This window comes from Myxine glutinosa, unplaced genomic scaffold (genome assembly GCF_964187855.1).
Source record: "Myxine glutinosa unplaced genomic scaffold, kmMyxGlut1.1 SCAFFOLD_1734, whole genome shotgun sequence".
Taxonomy (NCBI): Eukaryota; Metazoa; Chordata; class Myxini; order Myxiniformes; family Myxinidae; genus Myxine; species Myxine glutinosa.
In genome coordinates, this window is record NW_027617829.1 from 6,260 (window position 1) to 29,741 (window position 23,482).

The 23,482-nt window shown below is 41.9% G+C and overlaps 1 protein-coding gene across 1 annotated transcript; it reads left to right on the top strand.

The window, feature by feature from the left end:
* Positions 1-474: 474 nt before the first annotated feature.
* LOC137423254 (CD82 antigen) lies at positions 475-20,285 on the top strand (the record flags this gene model as incomplete). The annotated part of the gene is given in 8 exon segments (XM_078769232.1): positions 475-552; positions 2,752-2,824; positions 3,140-3,273; positions 3,452-3,526; positions 14,252-14,362; positions 15,268-15,417; positions 16,370-16,453; positions 18,344-20,285. Coding segments are annotated over 8 exon segments (738 nt in total). The 3' UTR covers positions 18,389-20,285.
* Between the last annotated feature and the right edge of the window lie 3,197 nt (positions 20,286-23,482).

The window sequence follows — 23,482 nt, forward strand, 5'->3', positions numbered from 1 at the left end:
CTGTTTGAAAAAAAACCAAAAAAAAAAAAAACCAGGGTGACCATACTTGAACCATGAATAAAACCCAGAAAAACAGGTGAGTATGCTATGGCTGAGCTATCCTCTCAGCCCTAACTACATTAAACGCAGCGTTGTTAAATGTTATATAATCCAGTATTTCTTGAGCCTTGTACATGTATGCTAAATGTCCTTTTTCATTGTTGGTCCCTTGTCGGTTTGTTGTCCATCTGTCCGTCCTACCTGTTTGGTTGTTTTTTTGTTGTTGGTTTTTCAGATTTTCCCATACCCTTTAACATGTTCAACTGGAACTTGGTACATGGCTTTTGTTATAAATTACAGAACAAGTTCAAGTTTCAGGGCATTTCATCTTTTTCAGAATTATGCCCTTTTTGGACTTGGAAAATATCACATCGGGAGGGGACATTGCAAAGCAATTCTCGCTCTTGTTGTTTTCTTTGTCATCCATAACCACAGGCCTGGAAAACCATGGCATCTAAAGGCTGTTTGCAGACTGTCCGGTACTTCCTTGTGGTCCTCAATATCGTCTTTTTTGTAAGCATCTGTTGTCTTGACGTGGCATTTATTTTCATTATTTTCACGTGCATATGTGCAATTATTACAAGCACGGTATCGATAGGTTAGGTCGATTGCTGAGGTACGTGCCTACTAGCCCACTAGTTCTGGGTGCAATTTTGGGTAGAGTTGGTATGGTAACTTCCTTCTGGTATTGTACCCACGGAACAATGTATCATTGGGTTGTTTCATCTGGAATGGGGAACTAAAGGATGTTGTGCTCATTTTTACAAATTTTGGGTGGACCTCGTGATTGGTACCCAGGGCAAATTCCATATTCCTTGCACATGTCCAGCATATGATTGACTAACTTTCACCAATTTGATGTTATTTTATTTTTCCCTTCCCTGAAACACTGCAGTGGCTCCATGGAGGTTTGAGCTATTAATAGATTGAATCAATTTCTTTACTTGTTGATGTGAATTGTGCATGCTGCAGGTTCCATTAGGTGTGCACATAGAGAGAATGGATAGTCGTGATCATTGTAAACCAATGGCCAGTGCTTACCTGGTCCATGATGTGTTGTTTGGCCTGCAAAAAAAAAATGCTGCATACATTATACTAGTCCCCATTTATTTTTGTGTTGAGAATAAGCACCTTTATTATTTATTTTATTCCCCCCCCCCCCCCCCCCCCCCCCACCCCCACCCCACACAGTATATGGTTCAGCTTCTGCTAGCTCTTCTAATGGAAAATTGATTTGTGAACCTTTCAGTAAGGAAGAATAAATATTGTAATAGTGTATTTATTTTGCCAGGCTGTTCGGTCTTCCCATCCATACAATCAGCGTATGATGATCCACTGTGACCCCATGTTCAAATACCATATACTGTGTCCATTAGTTCATTATCTACTAATGGCCTCCATTATGCCAAAGTACTCTGATATGTCTGTTATTTTTTTATGTATTATTTACTATGGTTTTTCCATTAATCAGCTTTTGAGAATAAAAAAACAACAACATTGAGTTATTGTTAGAATGACAAAACCACCACTAACTTGTCTTAGTTTGGCTGGTTGTTTATGCAAGCTTAAAGGTCGTTTATGAATGGGAGCAATAATTATCTGTTACGAATGTAAAATGAACATCTTTGTTTTCCCTGGAAGAGATGTACAAAAGATGGCAATGGCTCTTCACAGGGCTCATATTAAATAAATCTTTGCCTTGCAGACTTGTTTCATAACCAGCAAATATATATTTTAAGGCCGAGTAATGGGATAGGATGATGGGGAATTTGATGGGACGGGAGGTGCATCATTCATCATCACAAGAGGGCCATAGAAAAACAACAATGACAAAACCAGATTGAAACTTCAGGAAGTCTCACTTGCCTTGCAGATGTACACATCAAGGATTGGCGATGGGATGGGATTTGATTAAATAATAATAAGTCAGGAGACGATGATGGTTCATGAGCGAGCGGTATTCATTGACAAAGGATGGACTATAACCGAAACAGGCCCGGGCAGGCCAGGCCCGGAAATGTCAAAACGAAGGTTACTGACCTTGAAATTAGATAGAAAATAATGTATTATCAGTTCTGAGGTTATTTAGCTACACAATACCGAAAATTCAGTGAAAAATGAAATAGAAAAAAAGAAATATGAAAAAAATATATATATGAAAAATTGAGCTCCGTGGGGTGAGACACGACATTGGCCTAACCAAATATCGAAACCCCTGTCAGATTCCACCAAACCCCTCGGAGAAGATTTAGCTTGAACTCGATTACCCCCTAAAAAGACATCTTTTTTTGGGCGTGGCTCCACCCACAATGGGCGCAATACTCCCACTCTAGGCCTCCCACCCAAGTTTCATCAAGATCGGATGATATCATCGGGTAGTTATGCTGCAGACAGACACACACACAGACAGATGCACACACATGACGAATATAGTGGTCACTTGATAACTCGTGAACAAATAACCCATGATAGAATGTCATGATGTTATCCAGCATGGTGAACGCTTTGAGAAAAAGTCTATTTTTGACTCCGCCAAAACGAAATAAATGGAGTTATAAGTAAATTTTGGTAAAATAAAACATATTCAGACAGACAATGTGAGTGTTGTTAAACTCGAGCATGTGCCTTGGCTATCGTCGCTTCCCACACTTTTTCAGTTTGCATACTCTTTATACTTTATCCTGACCACATTGGCTTTCTTTTTTTGTCTAGGTTCTGGGCCTTGTGATCTTGGGTTATGGCTTGTGGATTTTATTTGATCAGGAGAGCTTCATGACCATAATTGGTGAGCAGTGCCATTATACCATCCCTTCTGGAATTTTTGCATTCCCAAATGTAGGACTATAGGAGAATGATAGATTTGAGTATGGATGGACATGTATTTTCACACACCAAGTCATGTCATCTTGCCATGAAAGTGAAACGTGGAGGGGATGATGCACCATTCAAAAATTTGCTTCGAAATGAAATGTCGTCAGAACAATGGCATGTAACTTGCATTTTTTTTTTTTCTTGTATATCGAGATTTTTGACTTGCAGAAAATGTATTGCATCTTTCATTGTTCATCCTGCCTGGTTGGCTCTTTTCTTATGCCTGCAGTTCGTGATGGTCACGCTGGAAAGAACCTGCAGGGTGCTGCATTTGCGCTGATTGTTGTTGGTGGCATCACAGTCATTTTGTCCACACTGGGTTGCCTGGGCACTGGGAAAAGAATAAAGTGTGTGTTGTGTCTGGTAAGGTTCATTTAATTTTTTATTTTTACCGAATAATGAAAGGAACAAGATGTGCAATTCATACAACAAGATGTATGTGCAAACAACAAGATGTCTTTGGAGGACTTTGCTTGATTATGCATGGCATACAGTAACAAAATGCCATTTATCCATCCTTTTTTTTTTTGTTGTCTTGCAGTACTTGGTCTTTATTATGCTACTGTTGGTGGCCCAGGTGGTTGTTGGGTCGCTGGTTTATTTAGAAAAGGACAAGGTGAGTTTTATTGCTCTGGAAAATGGCACGCACAATAAAAGTTAAATACCAGAACGGCACTCGGTAGAGCACATACCTCCGCCAGCCTGAACAGAACAGTTTACGGAGGCCGTTTTCACCCCTGTCTGTTTTTGTTTGTTTGTGAACAGGATATCTCAAAGTTGTGGACAGATTCAAACAAAACTTGGTGGACATGTTTGTGACGAGGACAAATTGATTCGATTTTGGTGAATATCTGGGTACGATAATTTTTTATTTTTCAAGTGATTCTTCACCATTGAGTGTTCGGGCCAAAAACGAAAAAAAAAATTCGTATTTAAAGAAGTTGTGGACGACTTGTGATAACTATGGGGATGAGTTGGTTAGGCGACAAGAACAAGTTTATCAGATTTTCATTCAGGTTTGAATCCAGATCTGGCCTATCAATGGGATACAAAACGTAAACTGTTCAGCCTGGCGGATGTATGCGCTCTACCGAGTGCTGTTCTAGTAATAATATGTTATTGTCGACGCATGTATCAATCCATCTGGTTTCCTGGTTCTATTGTGGGGTTCTTTCTTCATTCATCATGATTGAGTGAAACGTATGTGCATTAAATTGGCTAACATCAACTTTGTTTTGAACAATAGAAAATAGTTATTCATCTTGTGTGCAAGCCACTGTTGCAGTGCTGCTTGCAGACTGGGGGAGGGATCTATTATTTCACCTGGGTGTCATGTGTGTCCCAGCAGCAGTCGTGGCACTTTTCTGCCCTGTTTTTCTTTATATCCCGTCTTCTACCGACTCCTCTCTGGCCTTGCCCCCCCCCCCCCCCCCCCAGCTCTCTCTGGGCTCTGTCCCCCAAATATTCCTACAGGTCGCACACTGCCTGCAACCCTCTTATGGTTAAACTGCCAAAATCAAGACTTTCTGCTCACCTTCACTCCTTCATTCCTCTTTTCTCCCACCTCTGGAACAAACTCCCTCACTCTCTTCAATCCCACTCCACCCTCCAGGTCTTTAAAACAGCTGTTCACCACCATCTCTTATCCTCCCCCATCCAAAACCTTGATCTTTTCTACCCCTGCTAATTTCGGTCCCCTTGTGTTTTATACCTCTCTCCCCCCCCCCCCCCTTCCCACGCCTCCTCCCCCCAAGCCCTCTCCCTCCCACACTTCTCCCTGCTCTCAAATGTTGTTTGTGTGCTTCCCCTTCTCTCCCCATCTTGTCTTCCGCTCCCTCTTTTTATATATTTTGTTTGTCTGGTTGATTTGTTTGTGAAATAAATGTTAGCTCTTTCACGAGCCTCAATTCAGTATACAAAAAAAAAAATATATATATATATACAGTCACGTGAAAAACTAAGTACACCCCATATAAAGTTTTGACTTTTTCAACATATTTCAACATACAGCTATTTGATCTTCATTTCAACAATATTCATAGATAAAGGTGATACAATATAACAAATATCATGAAACATTTACATTTTGTAGTCCATTGTATAATTTAAATAACCATAAATGCAAATTTCGCATCTGGAAAAAGTACACCCTTGGCTCGAATAGGTGGTTTTTCCCCCTTTGACAGAAACAACCTCAAGTAGGCGTTTCTTATAACTGTTTACCAGTCTCCAACATCGACTGGGAGAAATTTTTGCCCACTCCTCCATGCAGAATTCTTTCAGCTGTGCGATGTTTGAGGGGTTTCTTGCATGCACAGCTTGTTTCAAATCCCCCCACAACATCTCGATGGGATTTCGATCTGGGCTTTGACTTGGCCATTCCAAAATCCTCCATTTCTTTCTTTTGAGCCATTCCTTGGTGGATTTACTGGTGTGTTTAGGGTCATTGTCATGTTGCAAGGTCCACCTTTGGTTGAGCTTCAAATTTCTGACAGATGGCCTCACATTATCTTCAAGAAAGAAAAAAAAGAAAAGCTGGCGTAATGTTCCTGGACCTGACAGCTGCATTCGACACCGTTTGGCACCGTGGACTCCACCTGAAGTTGCTGAGGACAATCCCGGACCGGCATATGGTGAACTTCATCATGGAGATGCTGTCAAACCACAGCTTCGTCCTACAGACCAGCGACTGCCAGCGCAGCAGGCTCTAGACTGAGGAATGGTGTCCCGCAGGGTTCTGTTCTCTCGCCGATGCTGTTTAACATCTACACCTACGACCTGCCGGATACAACATCCAGAAAGTAGGGTTACGCGGACGACCTGGCCATCATGCTGCGACGACCAACATGGAAGGCGATGGAAAACTGTATCAACCAAGACATGGGCACCTTGGTAGCCTACCTCCGGAGGTGGCGTTTGCAGCTCAGTATTGGTAAGATAGTGTCAGCTGCATACCATCTTAACAACAGAGAAGCAAAAAGGGAACTGGACGTGTTCGTTGACGACAAACGCCTGGAGTTCCAGCAAGCCCCAAAGTACCTCGGTGTACGCCTAGATCGGATACTGCCCTTCAAGCAACACCTAGAAGAAGTTGAGGCCAAGGTGACATCAAGGGTCTCGCTTATCCGACGTCTCGCTGGTACGACCTGGGGTCTTCTCTGCAGCCGAATACTGTGCCCCAGCCTGGAGCAGAAGCCCACACATGAGAAAGGTTGATGTTGCCATTAACAACGCCCTCCGCATTGTAGCTGGTTGCTTGAAGCCCACCCCGGCATTCCACCTGCCAGTCCTAGTGGGAATCGCCCCGGCCAGCCTCTGACAGGAGGCTGCTACCCTCGCCCTCGCAAGGAATGCCCAGAAACAGGACTGGCACATCCTGCACAACACCACAATGATAGTGGCGCCTCCAAGCAGACAAGTCCCGCCATCCCGACAACAAGGCGGCACAAGAGATGCTCAGTTCTATCCCCGAGTACCTGTCTAGAAGCACATGGCTGGCGGCATCTTGGAAGCAGGTGTGGGAAATGGCCGGGCCCACCCGCATCCACCGCGACATCTGGGACCCAGGAGGTGGTGTCGTAGGAGAAGATGTACCACGCCTACAATGGACCTTGCTGAACCGTCTACGTGTGGGGGTCGGCCGTTTCAAATCATCGCTGAAGATGTGGGGCCTGGCAGACTGCCGACTGCCGAACAGACGGCAGACTGCCGCGTGCGAGTGCGGCGAGCCTGAGCAGACTGCCGAACACATAATTACCACCTGCCCCCTATACAGACCACCTTCAGAAGCCCGCCTCTTCGACGTAGGACCAGACAAGGGCATGGCTGCACGACACTGAGCTGGCCATCTGATGATACACGAAAGAAGATTATCTTCAAGCACCCTCTGGTACAATGAAGAATTCATAGTGGATTCTATGATGGTGAGCTGCCCAGGCCCTGATGCAGCAAAGCTGCCCCAAACCATAATATTTCCACCCCCATGCTTTACAGTTGGTATCAGGTTCTTGTGGTCAAATGCTGTCTTTGGTTTTTGCCAAACATGTGTTCTGGTACTGTGGCCAAATAGCTCGACCTTTGACTCATCTGTCCAGAGCACATTGTTCCAGAAGTGCTGGTCTTTGCCTAGGTGTTCATTGGCAAACTTTAGTTTTGCCCTGATGTTCTTTCTGGACAGCAAAGGTTTCCTCCTGGCACACCTCCCCTGTAGATCAAATTTGTGCATCCTCTTTCTAATGGTAGACTCGTGCACTTTGACATCAACAGTGGCAAGAGCTACCTGTAGGTCCCGTGATGACATTCTTGGGTTCTCAGAGACTTCTTTCAGCATCTTGCGGTCTGCTCTCGGGCTGAACTTGCTGTCAGCCTGGCCTGAACAAGTTGGCAGTTGTTTGGAATCTTCTCCACTTGATGTACCTAGGTGTTCTGAGATGTACCTACAGATGTACCATTCATCTTCCAGACAGTTGAATGATTGATTTCAAATTGTTTGGAGATCTTTAAAAATCCCTTCCCAGACACGTCGGCATCTATAGCCTTCTTTCTGAAGGCCTCGGAGAGCTATTTTGATCTCGGCATGGTGATGCCGCACACTTCAACAACAGAGCAAACCAAACGAAATGTCTGAGGTTTAAATAACAGGTTCCTCCAAGATCCTCTGAAGATGTTCTAATCATTTGCACCTGAGCTGGTGCACCTGATTCTAATTTTAGGTATTTGAAGTAGTGATAAATGTCGGGGTGTACTTACTTTTTACATATGCGAAATTTGCATTTATGTTTATTTAAATTATACAATGGACTACAAAATGTAAATGTTTCATGATATTTGTTATATTATATCACCTTTATCAATATTGTTGAAATGAAGATCAAATAGCTGTATGTTGAAATATGTTGAAAAAGTCAAAACTTTACATGGGGTGTACTTACTTTTTCATGTGACTGTATATATATATATATATATATATACTAGCTGAGGTACCCGGCTTCGCCCGGGTTGAATAAGAATAATACAAATATATGATGAAAAGAACATGTATAATTTAGAGCAATGTCACAGTACATTTCCTACATGACGTTTTGTCAATTATCAATTTCTCAAAACCTCTTGGTATACAACATTTCTGGTTTTCTTACTTGGTGCCAAGACATGAAGATTGCTTGGTTTTCCAACCCTCGAGCAGCCCACGTACAGCTGGCCATGGGAAGTACCCGGCATTGCCGGACGGGGGAAGGGAGGGGAGGGGAGGGGAGGGGGAAGGGGAGGGGAGGGAAACGGGGGGAGGGGGAGGGGGAGTGGGAGGGGGAGGGGGGGCTTCACCCGGGTTGAATAAGAATAATACAAATATATGATGAAAAGAACATGTATATTTTAGAGCAATATCACAGTACATTTCCTACATGACGTTTTGTCAATTTTCAATTTCTCAAAACCTCTTGGTATACAACATTTCTGGTTTTCTTACTTGGTGCCAAGACATAAAGATTGCTTGGTTTTCCAACCCTCGAGCAGCCCACGTACAGCTGGCCATGGGAAGTTGCCGGGCGGGGGAAGGGGGGAGGAGGAAGGGGAGGGGAGGGGAGGGCAACGGGGGGGGGAGGGGAGGGCAACGGGGGGGGGGGGGGAGGGGAGGGGAGGAGAGGGTGGGGGGGGAGGGGAGGAGAGGGTGGGGGGGAGGGGAGGAGAGAGTGTGGGGGGGGGGAGGGGAGGAGAGTGTGGGGGGGGGGAGGGGAGGAGAGGGTGGGGAGGGGAGAAGAGGGGGGGAGGGGAGGGGAGAAGAGGGGGGAGGGGAGGAGAGGGAGGGGAGGGGGAACGGCTAGCTTGGCAAGCGATAGCAGGATTTTTACTTTTATTTTTACCTCAATGAGGGCTATATATTATATAGTCCGTGCTTGGAGCCTTCAAGTTCAACATAAAGTTTTTTTTATGAAAAATAATGCAGATGTATAACAATCCACCAATGCAAGTTCAGAAATGAATGCAGATCCTTTACTTTGCGATACAAACGCAATTCCCGCCATTTCCACTCACGATCGAGGCCCTCCACAGTCGGCTTCTATCAGTTCGGCCGCGCCTCTTCTTCCTCCTACAACTTCGTCTCACTTCTTTCACTCAAAATGTACGAAATTCTGCCACATGAAATTATGTAGAGGCCTCGTCGGGGGGATATAAGGTACATAAGGAAGGCGTTGTAACAGAAGAATCAAAATAAAAGTGGAAGAACATGAGGAAATGGGAGCTATTCTGGACCCACAGCCAAACCCGACAAACCATTGCAATACACCCCGAACGTCTAGCGCCACCACAAACCACCATGGAATTGCAGGTGGCGCGGTTTTTTTAAACCATTGATATTAAAATAAAACGTAGCCTATAACCACCAGGATTTTATGCTGATTCCGAATGTGTCTAAAACTTTTCTCCGATGTGTAGTTCTTGAGTTATAAGCGGACATCCAGACAGACACACATATATACACGCACACACACACACACACACACACACACACACACACACACACACACACACACACACACACACACACACACACACACACACACACACTCCTCCTTTATATATAGAGATGTGTGTGTGTGTGTGTGTATATATATATATATATATATATATATATATATATATATATATATATATATATATATATATATATATATATATCTCGGGGATTGCTTCCGAGAACTCAAGAAGAAGCACCTTGAAGCAGCAAAATGTGGTTTAATACAAAATCGAGCAAACACAATATTGTGGAGCACGTCTTGAAATTGCAAGGCCTTGCCACACCAGACCATGCAAGTCCAAGCCGCACTAAAAACTCAGCAAAACACAATTTGTTATATATATGAAATAACAGAAAAAACGCTGTGCTAAAGTATGACCTCAGACAAGAGAGGGCCTTTGAAGACACAGAAAGTAAGATATTTCTCAGGCTCTAATTCCAAACGAGTTGGGCGAGTTGGGCATATATATGTATGTATATATATATACACACACACACAGACTTGGCATTTAATATGGAATATTTTTTTTGTGGGGGTGAACTTACTTTTCAAGATGTCTTAGAACCAAAAGTTCATTGGAATTATGTTGAAATTATTCTAGATTTTGTTAATGTGACCTTTAAAAGAAACAAAAATCACATTTGACATTTCAAAACAAATAAATTGATCCTTGAAAGTGATGTAAACTGATATCGAACTCAATTCATGGACAGTACTGTGTTAAACTTCTGTACGTTTTCCAGAAGTATGTCTTTATTTTGCACATTAGCCAAATTTTTTTTTAACAAAAGTTAAATTACGACTGGGATTACGGACAGTAAAATTACAGTTCAGTACTTCGTGTAACCCCCACGAGCATTCAGGAGAGCACGTACATGTTGAGGCATGCTGTTCACGAGATTTGCCAAGGTTTGGACAGGAATCGCGTGCCATGCAGTGACAATAGCCTGCTGCAATTCATGCACAGAGGTCGGCTGCTGGTCCAAGTGGTCGATTTGACGCGTTAATTCTGCCCACAAGTTCTCTATCGGATTCATATCCGGGGACATGGCAGGCCACTCCATTTGCTCGACACCACGGTTAGCAAGAAAGTGTTGGATCATGCGAGCACGATGAGGCCGTGCATTGTCATCTTGGAAGACAAAGTTTCCTCGAAAGGATGCACGAGCAAATGGAAGCAATGTTTCTTCCAGAATGGCCCTGCACTTGAACTGGTTCAGGTTTCCATTCAGAACAACCAGGTCAGTTTTGCCCCCTGCATGAAAAGCAGCCCAAACGGTCACCCCACCACCTCCAGCTTGGACTCTTGGCACTATACAATCTTTGTTGTAGGCTTCATGCACTTGTCTGCGCACTCGGACACGGCCATCTTGACGATAGACCAGAAATCTAGACTCGTCACTGAAGATCACGTGATTCCAGTGTCCTGGCTGCCATTGACGGTGCTCTCTGGCCCACTGCAATCGGCGCTGGCGGTGTTGTCTGGTCAGGCGTGGCTTTCTCAGGGGACGCCTGGCACGATAGCCTGCTTGAACCAGTCCTTGGTTGACTCGCCTTCTGGATACAGGCACATTTGTCAGTTGCTGCCACTCAGCCCTAAGCTGATTAGCTGACTTTGTACGGCCATTGCGGACTAACCGGTGCAGCTGGCGATCATCCCTCCTTGTGGTTCTGCGGGGACGTCCTGGCCTCGGTATTGGAGTAGGGACACCCCTCTGAGCATTTCGTTTCAGGATCTTTGACACCTGACCTTGAGTGATGCCATACTGCCGAGCAATAGCACGCTGTTTCATGCCGTAATTTCGTAAAGCCACCACTCCATGACAAACAGCATTGTCGAGTTAATGGACCATCTCCAGAGGAAGCGGCAATAACTTTTGGAGATGTGCAGCAGTTGTTTTCCACTAATACAGAACGCAACAACCCTTGTATACCCGACTGTGAAGCCAATCATCAAATGCACCTGTCCGTACATTTTGCCACGTCACCTGTGATATAATCCTGTTGTTGACTTCTTGCTGCGACAGACAATCAGTGACATGGTTCTTTTAACAAATAAATCACCAAAGTGTAAAAGAAACTCACCAGATTGATATATTGAGTTAAGAAAGTAAACCCAAGTCAAGAAAAAAATATATATTCCATATTAAATGCCAAGTCTGTGTATATATATATATATATATATATATATATATATATATATATATATATATATATATATATATATATATCCTGGGAGATCCTGCTCTCCGTGCAGGGATAACCAACGTCACGTGTTGCATTTAAAGTTTTGGCACGCATGTCCATGTACCTATTAATCATAATTTTTTTTTTTTAATGAAAAAAAATTTTTTTTTCCCAAATCACAAACATTCCCGGAGTTACCCGAATTCACCGTAGTTGATTAATTGAAATCTGGTAATCAGTTCTCAAGTTATAACACGACAAACAGACTCCTTTTATAATATGTATATATATATATATATATATATATATATATATATATATATATATATATATATATATATATATATATATATATATATATATATATATATATATATATATATATATATATATATATATATGTATATCTTCTATTTATGCAGTGCATTCAAAAGTATTCAGACCTTCACGTTTTTCACATTTTGTTACGTTGCTGATATCGTTTAATTGCCCTAACCCCCGCTCTAGCAGGGAACATGGCCTTAAAATGCATGTTGTGTGTTGTTGCTGATATCGTTTAAATTCATTTTTTCCCTCGTAAATCTACACTAAATACCCCATAATGACAAAGAGAAAACAGGATTTTAGGAAGTTTTGCAAATTTGGAAGTTTGCAAAGACATAAGTATTCATACCTTTGCTATGACACTTGAAATTTAGCTCAGGTGCCTCACATTTCTCTTGATCGTCTTTGATATGTTTCTACATCTTGATTGGAGTCCAGCTGTGGTAAATTCAATTGATTGGACATGATTTGGAAAGGCACACACCTGTCTATATAAGGTCTCACAGCTGACAATGCATATCAGAGCAAAAACCAAGCCATGAGGTCGAAGGAACTGCCTGCAGAGCTCAGAGACAGGATTGTGTCTGCACAGATCTGGGGAAGCATACAAAAAAATTTCTGCTGCATTGAAGGTTCCCAAGAGCACAGTGGCCTCCATAATTCTTAAATGGAAGAAGTTTGGAACAACCAGGACTCTTCCTAGAGCTGGCCGCCTGGCCAAACTGAGCAATCGGGGGAGAAGGGCCTTGGTAAGAGAGGTGACCAATAACCCGATGGTCACTCTGGCTGAGCTCCAGAGATTCTGTGTGGAGATGGGATAAACTTCCAGAAGGACAACCATCACTGCAACACTCCACCGATCTGGGATTTATGGCAAAGTGGCCAGACGGATGCCTCTCCTCAGTGAAAGACATGAAATGGTGAATGGTGAAAAATCGCTTAAAAAGTTATACTAGCTGGATACGAATCCAGATCTTCACCAAAGTCTAATTATTTCGTCCTTGTCACATACACTACGTCTTTGCCAAATTTCGTCCGAATCTATCCACAAGTTTTTGTGATATCTTGTTGACAGACAGGTGAAAACATAACCTCCATCCACCTTTGGTGGTGGAGGTAAAAAATAAAAAAACGACCTCTATCGACCTTGTGTTTGGAGTTCTGCCATGTTGGTTCAAGCTGTGAAAAGCATGAACTCCCATTTTGTGCTGTGTGTGGTTTGATATATTTTTGATTTGAATTATGACAATTTCCCACTTGAATTCGTCTTTTCGACCTGTCAAGGTAAACCTTTGGGGTTGTCGTTTTTATGTACTTTATGCATGTGTGTGCATCAGTGCATGTATATGTTGGCACAACGGTCCACTAAGCGCTCGTATGGGAGTATTTATTTATTTATTTTTGTGCGTGCATGCTGGCTGACTGGTACCCTCAACATCCAAGCAATGGATCCATCCACATATTCAAATATTTCTACAGGTCGCACAAGATCTGCCAGCAACCCTCTTATGGTTAAACTGCCAAAATCTAGGCTCTCTGCTCACCTTCACTCTTTCATTCCCCTTTTCTCCCGCCTCTGGAACAAACTTCCCCACTCCCTTCAATCCCACTCCTCCCTCCAGGTCTTTAAAACAGCTGTTCACCACCATCTCTTATCTTCCCCCATCCAAAACCTTGATCTTTTCTACCCCCGCTAATTCACCCCAGATACATTTTTTCGAAATGCCAACTTCTTTCCTGGAAGTCCTTGCAGTGTCCATATGTTTTATACCTCTCCCACCTCCCCCCTAGCCCTCTCCCTCCCACAGTTCTCTCGATGTCCCTGCTCTCAAATGTTGCTTGTGTCCTTCCCCCTCTCTCCCCATCTTGTCAACCGCTCCCCTTATTTTGTGTTTTATGTGTCGGTTTGACTTTTTGTATGATTAATGTTCGCTGTTTCACGAGCCTCGATCTTGTATTCCAAAAAAAAAAAAAAAAAAAGGAAAATGTGACTTCAACAATATTATGCAAAGAACCCTGCTCACCTCTGACGCTTCGCTCCCTCCCTCCCTCCCTCGCTCTCTTCTCACCCAAGGCCCTCCACCACAAAATTGCCAATTTATATCGGAAATGTGAAAATATACTTATTCAATGCACAGTATGAAAATGATAACCGAGCATTTGAGAGGTGGTGTGCTGCATTGCCTGGAAGCATATGCAGTACAGTTGTAGTGTGAAGATGTGTAAGCTTCAATTTTGCTGCCTTGCTCATAGTCCAAACCTGATTTAGTTGTAAAGACACCACATTGTGCCATGTTTTATTGTATTTGCAGATCTACCCCACATTGAATTCGACCATACTGAGCACGTTCATGGCTTACGGGAATGAGAGCTCCTCACTGTCGAAGAGTGTGTGGAGCATGTGGGATACTATTCAAACCAATGTATGTCCATCAGTTTCCATTTATTTACCATCTTCTTTTCTCACTGGTTTTCGTTATTATTATTGCAAGCAAAGCCAACACTCTATGCTGCCTGCACAGTAGCACAGGTCCTCCCAATTTTGATTTTTCTCATGTTTTTATCACTCATCAGTGGTGGAGGAAGCCCTACTTTCATTCCATTCCCCATTGTTGGCATGTTTTCTATTTTCTTTGACTTTTATTCTTAAGGGAGTATTAAACTCCCTTCCACAATTAGAACTTGAAAGAGCTATCGACGATTGCAGACTCTTGCCAGGACATGTGTTGTATGGTTTTATAGTACTTTTTTTTTATAGACGTGCTCACTTTCTAATAGTACATACTGCAGAGGTACTTTTATAGAGGTACTCGGTTGAAAAAAAAAAAATGAAAAAAAAATAAGTGTTCTCCTGGTTACCACAAGGTGGCATTTGTACATTGTGCGGACAAACGAACCAACCCAAATGCAATTTTACGGGAGGTACTCTGGCGGGAGTTATAACTAGTTCTGATCATAATCAAATTTATGGTGTTGTATCCTTGTAGGAAAATGATAAACCTTTAAAGCAGCCAATGCAACTTTATTTAATTTCTGGAGTTCAAATTTTGTTCACCAGTGACACTGAAACCATGTGACATTGCCTTACTAATCCAAAAACTTCACCTCAAATGTGAGTCATGGCTGCACCACCTCTTTAAAATATGATGTTTACTACCCTTTACTTTGTAAATGTAAAAATGGTTTTACTTTGTAAAAGGCTGACATTTTGTAACTCATTATTTCATTATGGCTCACCATTTGAACTTTGATGTGTTGTTAGAGTTGCTGTTTGTGTGTTGCCCCTTCTGACATTTCCGTTCCCGATCCCTGTGTTATGTCCTGACAGTTCAACTGCTGTGGCTACAATGATTACAATGACTGGAATCTAAATGGGAATGTCAAGCCAGACAAAAGTTACCCCTGCACTTGTACGAAGGCCGAGGTTCAAGCTCAAGAATACTTCTGCAACTTAACTATTTCAGAAATCAAGAGTGATGTGAGTAAATTTTGACTGGACATAAGGCAGAGGATGGAGTACTTGGATATTCATTGATTTTGTGAAAGAGGAGCAAAATCTAGTTTTGTGTGAATGTAATCATAAAATGGCAAGACCACATACAGCTGTAAATATTGGTCTTTAAAACACATCTTCTGCATGGAACCACAAATCAACAGAAATAGAACAGATCATTGGTTTATTTGACTAACCTTGCATAATCTGCAATTTTGATATCAGCGAATTCCTAATGCATCCCTTTTAAAGTTTAAACTTTTATGGCAATGAGGGACAGACACCAGCTTTTGGCAGCACGACTAGTTCTGCCTTGGTCTGTAAACATAAAATGCTTTGCTCCATTTGATGATTGTATCGACAATGTCTGTGCTAATGGAGACCACTGCTGTTGAGCATATAAGGCACGGTTGCAAAGGGAGTGTTGAAGAATACATTGCAAGTCATTCCATATTGTTAAAGGGCTCATTGTTTAGGTGTGACTGACACCTTTGCATATCCAAAGTATCTTTATACCATTTATCAGATGCATACTCATGCAATTAGATGTTCTTTGCAACCTAGGTACCCAATATGGTGATGTTACTTTAAAAATAAAAATAAAACTAACTAAAGTTGCTGTTACTGTTTGTAAACAACGTTGGAAGCTATTGAGGCCAAAGTATCATTCGGTATGGTGTCGATCATGGTACGCTCCAGTAATTGCACAGCACACAACTTTTAATTCCCAGTTTTACTTGGAGATCACCCTGCATTAGATGTTGTGATCTACGATGGTTTCTCTTTGGGTATACCAAATTACTCTTTGCAAGTGTAACACAGCAGTCTGACCTGGTGCAGAAAAGATTGCAATACAGTGATGCCACAAAGATTTCAATCAGATTTTTAACTTTAAAATTCCCTCTCCCTCCACCTCCCCCGCCCCCGTGATTGACAGGGTTGCAAGGCGAGTGTCGAAGCGTGGCTGTCTGCAAATCTTCTTGTTATCCTGTCCGTTTGTCTGGCAGTTGGAGTTCTTGAGGTCGGTATGCAAAGGATGGATCTTGTCATCTCGAGTTTTGTATTGTGACCACCTCACCAGCCCATAACCCCATGCCCTCCCTGTATCGAGCACCAATAGTCTGACAATCTACACAAATCACCAAACTTGCTTGAATGGGCATTTGCAATATTATTGGATATTTTTAATAGTTTTGATTTTTAACGTTGCTCACGTTGTTTATCCAGCAAATGCATTTATATGTATATTGTCCTGTCAGCCCGAACGGTGAACACCGCAGGGTGACAAATGGCTGTAACGGTTTTAAATTTTGAAGCGCTCAGCCGAAACTGGAGGATGGTCCGTCGCACGCGAGTGAGGGGACCATAGTTCTTACCTGCACAGACTGCTGCCACACGGGTTTATTCCTTGAACCCGCAAACACAAACGAGACTAGGAAAATCAACAATACAACAAATGAAGTGCAACAAATGGTTTAATGAAAATGCAATATGATCAAAATAATCTTGAGGTAAAAACTATTTGCTACTTTGAGGGACCCTCCACACTGACACAAAAACACACAAGAGGAATGATAAAAGAAAAGAAATTGTTTCGTTTCAAGCCGGCCGGCACAGCTTTGCGTCCCAAATGGATGGTAGGAGCTTGCTGGTTGTTGAACCCGAGTCGAAGCGCACCAGCTGGCACGGAATTGTGCCCGTAGCCAGCTGCCGGCGTGAGGCAAGCAGACGGGATGGCCTCCTTTGGTTTGCCCGTGACCTCCGTCTCTGAATCAACCAACACTCCCTCCGACATTGCAAAGGTTTACCCAGCTCCACAAGTTCTCCTCACGAGCGCACCCTAGACGGTGTGACAGCCCACGACTAAAGTCAGAGAGAAAGAGAGACATTCTTCTTCCTTCTTTTTCGAACCTTCTCGCTCTGACGTCATACGACCAATCGCAAAAGCTCGGGGCATGGCCTTTTCCTCACTAGGTTGATGGGTGGGGTTTAGTTGCCCGTTACGATTTTTCGGAGGCGGGGTTTATTTATCAATCGTAATGTCCAGGTCTCTGTCGGTTGTTGTGGTTAATGGAGCCGATTGCATGGCTGGCCAAGTGAATGTAAAAAACAAAAATAAAACACAGGAGCCAATTACAACCTGCGAATTATCCTTTCGTCCTATTTAACACAAAACCACCCTCCGTATGGTGACACATAAACACTCGAGCTCAGTTTCCCTGCTTATGTGCATCGAAATGTGTCTACGGTCAATGCTAATACTATGCAATCCTATCTCCACTATGGTATCCTTTCACCTACCTCCACAAACGTGTGTGTGTGTGTGTGTGTGTGTGTGTGTGTGTGTGTGTGTGTGTGTGTGTGTGTGTGTGTGTGTGTGTGTGTGTGTGTGTGTGTGTGTGTGTGTGTGTGTGTGTGTGTGTGTGTGTGTGTGTGTGTGTGTGTGTGTGTGTGTGTGTGTGTGTGTGTGTGTGTGTGTGTGTGTGTTTATCGAGCGAGTACAATAATCAAAGATTCGATTCCACATTTGGTCGGCTCGTTTTACCCAGTTGAGTTCAGTTAAGCAGCTGATAGTGCTTTCCCCACCGGCCCAATTCTACTGTTAAGAGTTTCGCTGAGGAATTAAAACTATGTAGAATGCAGCTTTTCATTGAATCATTTTATGCATCTGAAGTTTGCATGACAAAGTTAATTGTCAAAAAATAGCTTATTCTAATTAATGGTTTGTTGATTTTGGCAAAGTGTGGTTTATTTAGGCTTTGTCCCATTGATGCTGTGTTGTTATTTTTTTAGAATGATCGATCCTATGCCTGGCTCACCCCTGCTCTTGCAGGGAAAATGGCCTTAAAATGCATGTTGTGTGTTGTGTTGATCGATCCTATGCCTCATACTTGTGATTGCTTCTTTGCAGATTTTTGCTGTTGCCTTTGCAATTTATCTCTGCATGAACATCTAACAGATACAAAAGTGACCTTGGAACTTTGCTTTTCCTCCCTAAGCAATGTATGGGAAACAATTTTCATGTTGCACCGATGCTGTTAATTTCATCAGTAACCTGATTGCACAGTGCCATCAGATATCTGGACTTTTTGTTTTTGTTTTTTGAAGTTGTCAAATTTGATATGACACATTTGTTGCTGTTTCAGTGCTATTTGGTTGAACTGCTCAATTGTCTCAATGGCCTGTTAATCCAAATTTTTGATATCTTTTAATGTGATTTTTATTTTTTTTATATTTCTTTGCATCTTACAATGTTTGATATTTAACTTTGTACCATGGATACTTATCGAATTATTTAAATGGATTTTGTGTCGGTGAAAGATTTGATTTTTCACCTGTTTTTGGAGGTGGATAAAGTGGCTGCTTTGTTTGCAATACACCTGTTTTATACATAAGACCTCCAACACATTAACATTGAGCACTGCTCTATTACTCTGGGACCAAAGCCTGCAAGCTGTGTTCAGCTCGTAGGAAAATGTCAACTCTTGCTGCCAGCCAATCTCTATCTGTAATAGAGGTCTGCCATGCTGACAGGTTCTGGCATCCATTCCTCATGACTTTATTGAAGTGCTTAGAAATATACTGCAAAATTTTACAGCTTATTGGGTATTTGACCTTGATCAATTCTGTAACTTGCATTATACTGTCAAATTTAAAATGAGAAACCGAAACTGATAAACTAGTCGTGTATAAAATGGAGGAGACTTATTCCCCAAATTCATGAATAGTATATCATTCCATCAAATGTATCGTACTGTTGAAGTAGTTCCTGGACCAAAGGTTGTGCTAGTTGGGTTATCATCCCAACAGTTACTCAGGGTAGCAATTTGTAATTTAACCATTGTGACAGTTTTAATGCACCTACTCTTTGTGAATGACACTTGGACTGAGCATCCACTAACACGAAGTCCTGGCAGGTGGATCCTCAGGTTTAACGCCGTTCTTGTGTACGGGGCACACATTTATTCATTGCCGTGCATGCGAAACTCGAGGGTGACTGTTTATACATGTCGAGATTTGCAGCTGAAAAGGTGTGAGCATATCGGTGGATTATCCTGCCAGCCCGATTAGTATCATATGTTATTGTAATTATGTTAAAGATTAATAAATAGGGTATAAGGCAAAAGACAGTTATGACACTTTATCATATGTTATGCAAAATACATATCATGCAAAATAAACTGTTTACACAGAAGGAATAATACTTCCAGGACTGAAATAGCTCATGTTAAACGTAAAAAAAGAAGAAAAAAAAAAATTTGGCTTGAAGGATACTCTGAATAAAAATTGAAGTGTTAGTATTTCCGTAGGTGATATGGTACAGTACAAGACTTGGGGGAGGATATACTAACCTGGCACTTAACAATATAAGTTGACCGCAAAGGGTAAAGTAATAATTTATTGTTGAATTTGTTTGACCAGGAGTGGTGAGTGTTAAGAGCAGGATTGATGAGCCTAAAATTGAATGAGAACTGGTGGGATGGAGATGTGTGCTCTTAAAATGAATAAAAGTTTGAATTGTTTGGGGGGGGGGGAAAAAAGCCAATGGCAGTTGTTTGTCATGAGGGAGTTGTGCTGGGCCTTTCCTTAAACTAGTGTCATCACTGTGGCAATCCAGCACAGGATTTAAGTTGTGATCGAAGTCAGGATGTTGTGAAACTTAATGACATGATTCCCAGCATGACATCTCTTGTTGATTTAGCTGACAAATTAAACAATGGATTTTCTCTCCCGAAAGCCAATAAGAGCATGTTCGAGCACTGATGTCAAAGGACATGCTACCAGATGTAGTATGTACCTTTTGATTGTATGCATGTATCAGATTGTTAAAATAAAGTTTGTTTGTAATCAAAGTTGTTCAATTTATCCTTGCACGACAGTGTGTGTATATCATTATGAACCAATGCTTCATACTTAGCTTTTCCCTTCGCTCCTCTTACTCTGATCCCCTTCCAACCTTTTCTGTCTTCTTGCTCATCCCGCACTCCTGCTTCTCTCCTTTGTTCTTGTTCTAATTTTATTCCTCCATTCAGAGTATAAAAAAATAGCTCATTGTACCATGCTGATCATATTGTGACATTTCAGGGTATTGAAAAATAAGCAAGACCAAGTCTACCATATTTTTATGGGGATTATTTTATTTTGTCGCACCCTCAACTGGCCCTGGCTCAGTTCTTCAGTCATGCCATGCTGCAAGCTCCCTGCTAACAGGTGAGGGCTTTGTGGCAGGACAGCAAGACATGCATGCTTGCAACACCCAAGTCTACCAATGGTTTATTATTTTATTTATATATATATATTTTTTTATTGTTAATCTCTCCTATTCAGCTTAATTTTGTGGACTTTCAATTGCCTATACATTTTTTTATTATTTTTTTATTTTTTAAATAAATATATTGGGAGCCTTGCAATGTTAAATTGGGTTGGCAGGATGGGCTGGAGAGGTCAGCCAATTGGTCATGTCATGCACACTTCTGTAATACCTTTGCTCTCATTAGATTTCCAATTTCGTTCTTTTCACGAACAAATTCTGTGCATTAATTCCCCCCCCCCCCCCCCCCCCACTATCATAAGACCAATGATTATGGCTATTCACGTTGCACGCAACATTGTGTTGCCACCACACGCCGCCATGTTGCTCGGCCCAGTGAATGATTCATCGTGGGCCCGGGTTACGTTATGTTTGTGTGTTCGCATCGACTGTCGACTCAAAATTAATATTCGTCACAAGTGTTTTTTTTAATTATTCCCCCACTCCCCCCCCCCCCCCCGAAAGACTTTTCATACATTTTTCAGTGAGTACAGATTTCTTATTTACAATATCTACAAATTATTATGTCGTTTGTCACATGGAACTAAGAGAAGTCCAAGCACAAAGTCAAACTTCTCATTAATTTTCAGAAAATCCTGAATGAACGTCATAACTTGTAAAATGTCTTTCCACATAATTTTCTTGAACGATTGGTACACTTTATGGCGACAATTGGGCATCTTGTAGCCAGAACATTAAAATGAGAGATTCACATTGATCCGTATCCCTTCCACCAATTATATACTCATATCCCTCCTCACATCGTCACGTGGTTTGGCAGCCATATTACATTGAAAGCCGATATAAAAAAAAAAAATCTCCAAAACCACTTCACCGATCGATGTGAAACCTGTCATGTCTGGTAAAAATGTGATACTTGAGAACAGCTGAAGGGATTTAAATCAAACTTGGTTATTTTTTGGACAGTCAATGTCGAGGCATATTGGTGACTAAAGGAAAAAACTACCCTTACCTTGATGTATGTTTTTCTGCATGTACGTTCTGCTACAAGCTTCCCAAGACCTCGCAGCTCACAGCAGTGCCGTGTATATTGAGTCTGGCCAAGTGAAATACTGGCGCCATGTTGCATACCTAACTTCCCGCGCTGGCACTGCGAGATGTGTCAGCTGTGGCAATCCTGTAGTTCTGTGACGAGGGAATCGATGTTATTACTGTTTGGTCGCTGATTTAATGGTTGTTTGGTCATGAGGTTATTCTTTATCAATCAAGAAAAACAGTTTATGTTTATAGCATATACACACTTCTTCCATTAATAAATAATACAAATACTCCCGTACGGGAGTGCAGGCTGTTCAGATTGAATTGGGGCTCCATATCAACCTACACCCACAATGTTGTGCAGAGTCCTATCTATTGAAACAATCCAAATTAACTGCTTTTTTTGGCAATATAATATTTGGAAACTATTATTTTCCCCCAAAAAATGTTGTTTACAAAGAACACTTTACTCTGGAAACTGACACACAGTGACAAATATTGTGTCATAAAAAAGTATTTCTTGATATAAGCATATATAAACAGTGCATGTTACAGGGTATATGTATAATAAGGGATTATGTATAATACCTGATTTTCAGTTATTATACATAATCCCTTATATATATATATATATATATATATATATATATATATATATATATATATATATAATATACCCTATACACTGCATATGTACACGAAAAATGTTACAGGGAATATGTATAATGTAGCGACCCATGGGTCCCCCAAAGCTCGAGACCAGCAACAGAATCTCCTGGCCCAAGCCGGTGACGTAACCGGCGGCCAAACCGCGGCGCCGAGGTTATAAACCTTTGCACCTGTCGGTCACATGACCACCAAAGCGTGCCTCGCCTGAGAGGCGTGGCTTTGGTTCTGATGTAGGCTTTTTGGCTTGGATATATAATATATATATGGGAACCCGATAAACGGGCTTTTAGTTCCCGAGATGATTATACAATAAACATCTTCTCGGACGAGTTTGTGTCTTGTCCGTCACTTCGTCCGTCTCAAGCAGGAGCGCTGCTCCTTCAATAATATATATATATATATATATATACACAAAGAATTAAGTTAAGCACCCCCCCGTTTTTTTACAACCTCGCACATTACAAGTTTGTTGTCGTCAAAACAGTGTAATATACCCATGATATTGCTATATTTTCTGGAGAAGTGATATTATGGTCACATAAAAACATAACAATCATGCCGTTTTCAATATTTTATTCTGAATAATTTAAGGTGAACTTTTTGGGGAATTTTAGGCATATTTTCACCTCAATTTAAGTATGGAGCTATAGGTCCATCACGGACAGTGTGGATGACGTTTATGTTTTCTAACGTACAGTCATTGTTCTGAGAAGACCTCTAGCGATCTTTGCGTCAATAACGTGTGTAGGACCCACGTGATCGGATCACTGACTCAACCCTACGTCTCATAGACCCTTTAAGCCGTCGTATGCGTTGCTGTGGCAGGTTGTTCCATTCCCGATGTAATGCACGTTCCAATTCATCCAGATTGGCTATTGGAGGGACCATCTTCGCAATTTGTCGTCCCAACATGTCCCGAACGTGCTCGAGGGGGTTCAGGTCAGGACTGTACGCAGGCCAGGGGATGGTTGTCACAGCACCTTGCTCCATCCGATCACGTGGGTCCTACACACGTTATTGACGCAAAGATCGCTAGAGGTCTTCTCAGAACAATGACTGTACGTTAGAAAA